General features: G+C 41.0%; 1 protein-coding gene across 1 annotated transcript; it reads right to left on the bottom strand.

Moving 5' to 3' along the window:
• Nucleotides 1–369: 369 nt before the first annotated feature.
• Nucleotides 370–1074, bottom strand: LOC127080325 (uncharacterized). Its single transcript, XM_051020655.1, has one exon. The coding sequence runs from the start codon at nucleotides 1072–1074 to the stop codon at nucleotides 370–372; it is 705 nt and encodes a 234-aa protein (XP_050876612.1).
• Between the last annotated feature and the right edge of the window lie 1490 nt (nucleotides 1075–2564).

The raw sequence follows: 2564 nt of genomic DNA, 5'->3' as shown, positions 1-2564 counted from the left end.
TCAGTTATGTTATTGACCTATATGAAACCTTCAGTAGTTTCATTTCTTGTGATCATTTGGCTGGAATCCTCAGTGATTCCCTTGTTGAAGCCTTCAGTGACTCCTTGGTTGAAGCCTTTAGTGACTCCTTGAACGAAACTTTCAGTGGTTCCCTTGTTGAAGCCTTCAACGACTCCTTGAATGAAACCTTCAATGGTTCCCTTGTTTAAGCCTTCAGAGACTCCTTGGGTTGAAGTATTCAGTAACATCGACCATTACAACTTTCTTGGCGCAGTCCGCAGACACTCCCACCATATTGATAAAAGATGGTTTATCCAAGTGAGCGTCTGCCACCTGGAGAGGATCTGAATCGATCCTCATTTTAGACTTCTACCTATCTCCGAACTTGAGCCTTCCGTCTCTGATAGCCTTCTGCACAAGATCCCTATAGAGAAAACATTGCAAAGTTCTATGGCCCAAAAAATTATGATACTTGCAAAACCCCCTCTTTTTCCTTTGTTCTAAAGAAGGTATTTTATCACTAGGAGGCACTATCATATGGTCATCTTTAACTAATAAATTGAAAATATCGTCACACTTGGTGATGTCGAAAATGTATATTTTCTTAGGGAATGCATCACTCTTTTCTAGTTCGACTAGGTTTTTTCCATTCAAAGGCGTTATGACTCTGCATGAGTAAGGTGGTCCTTGCTTCAATTCAACGAGGTCCACTTCGCTTTCGTCAAAATTTAGGGGATCACTATATGTTCCTGGACCATCTTCATCTAATTCGACGTAGGCTACCCTTTCCCTCCTGTTATTCTTATTTGCTCTAGCTTTTTCAGCCTTCAGGCGCTCTACTTGTTGAACCCTGTCAGCCAACTGGGCCATATCCTTTAGATATTGGGTATCTAGTTTTTTCCTAATGGAATAATTAAGGCCACCAACAGAAATTTTGACCAATTCATGTTCAGACACTTGTGTAAAACATATGTCCTTAAGCAAACGAAATCTATTCAAATAATTATATATTGGCTTAGAGAATTTTCCTTTAACACTGGCCAATTTCTTCAAACTGATCTTCGGTTGTCCCATGTAGAATTATTCATGGAACAACCTTTCCAGTCGAGTCCAATCATGGATTGAATTTGCTAGTAATATGGTGAACCACGTAAAGGCATTCTTCGTAAGGGAAGTTAGGAAATATTTTATCCTTAGGTTCTCGTTATTAGCAATTTCCCCCGCTTCTATGAGGTACCTAGCCACGTGTTCGACAGTGGACTCGTTAGTGTCTCCAGAAAACTTAGTAAACTTGGGGACTTTCCACCTAGGGGTAATTCGTACTGCAGAATATATTCAAACAACGATGATGTGTACTTTGGCCTATGAGGGCCAACATTCACCCCATTTCACGCCATGATTCTTTTGACCATGGCTGCTAGGTTATTATCCGCCTCCATATCATCACGTTGAATCTAATGTATGACTTCCTCAACATCTTGGTTCCTATTCACCATCACTACCCTTGGTTGTCTTTCCCTTGGGATTGGTGGCTCAGGCCCTAGGGGTTCGACTCCTACTCTCTGATTTAGCACGTTTACCTAGGGTATGTTTCTTTGGTTTTGTTGGACTTGGTTAATGATGGGATCTTCTTCGAAGGCTATCCCCTGATTTTCTATAATTCAGTCCCTATAGGGATGTCGAAGAGGTTGTGCAACACCAAAGAAGTCAGCAATGCGCGTCATTTGTGTTGCCATCTGTTGGTTTGTTTGGGTAGTGTTTTGGATCAAAGGGTTAAATATTGTATTCATTTGGTTTGCCAACATTTGGACCAAATCATGGTTACTTTCATCCATCTATTGCCTTATTACTGCCACAAAATGGTTGGTAAGATTGGATGTTTAGACGGGAAATCCTATCCCTAATGGTTGACTCACTCTAACCATGTTATTAATGGTTGAACTAGATCCCTGTAGTGGTGAAGTCGCGTTCACCATTGGTTATGTAAACGTTGATGTTGTATTGTGCAAACTTGTCATCATCGAAGTTGGCATGCCATAAGGTTGTTCGCGGCCATTTAAAGGCATCGATAATCCATGCATGTAAGGCATGAATGATTTATTCCCCACTATAGGGGGACTCACCGGTGGGCCATGTGTCCCTACATAAGACAAAATGGGTCCACTTTGGGAAATCGACTGCACAGGCGTCGTATTTTCCGTGGATGCTACAAGTTCAAATACAGATCCTGTGACCGTAGTTCCCTCCGTCGAAGATGACTGGGGGGGTCCCCATTATTTGGTGGATTTTAATTCACCATCCTCCTTACGTATCCTCTCCCTAGTCTTTCCTCGTTGTTTGTGGCTATTTTGCCACTTCTAAGTCTCATGCATTGAAGTTAGAGAGATAGTAAAATGAAGAACAAATACAAAAAATCTAAAAGAAAAAATGTTTTTAACAATAGCACGGCCCCATTGGTCGTGCCAATTTGTCTACCGTAAAAATTGGTAAACAATCTCTTGTCTCTAAAAAATGGTTTACTTTACAGGAACAACCAGTGAATCCTAGGACATGTGCTTTTGTTA

The sequence above is a fragment of the Lathyrus oleraceus genome, chromosome 5 (assembly GCF_024323335.1).
Source record: "Lathyrus oleraceus cultivar Zhongwan6 chromosome 5, CAAS_Psat_ZW6_1.0, whole genome shotgun sequence".
In the NCBI taxonomy this organism is placed as follows: domain Eukaryota; kingdom Viridiplantae; phylum Streptophyta; class Magnoliopsida; order Fabales; family Fabaceae; genus Lathyrus; species Lathyrus oleraceus.
The sequence above is the reverse complement of the archived record's forward strand: the minus strand, read 5'-3'. Positions and strand labels throughout refer to the sequence as shown.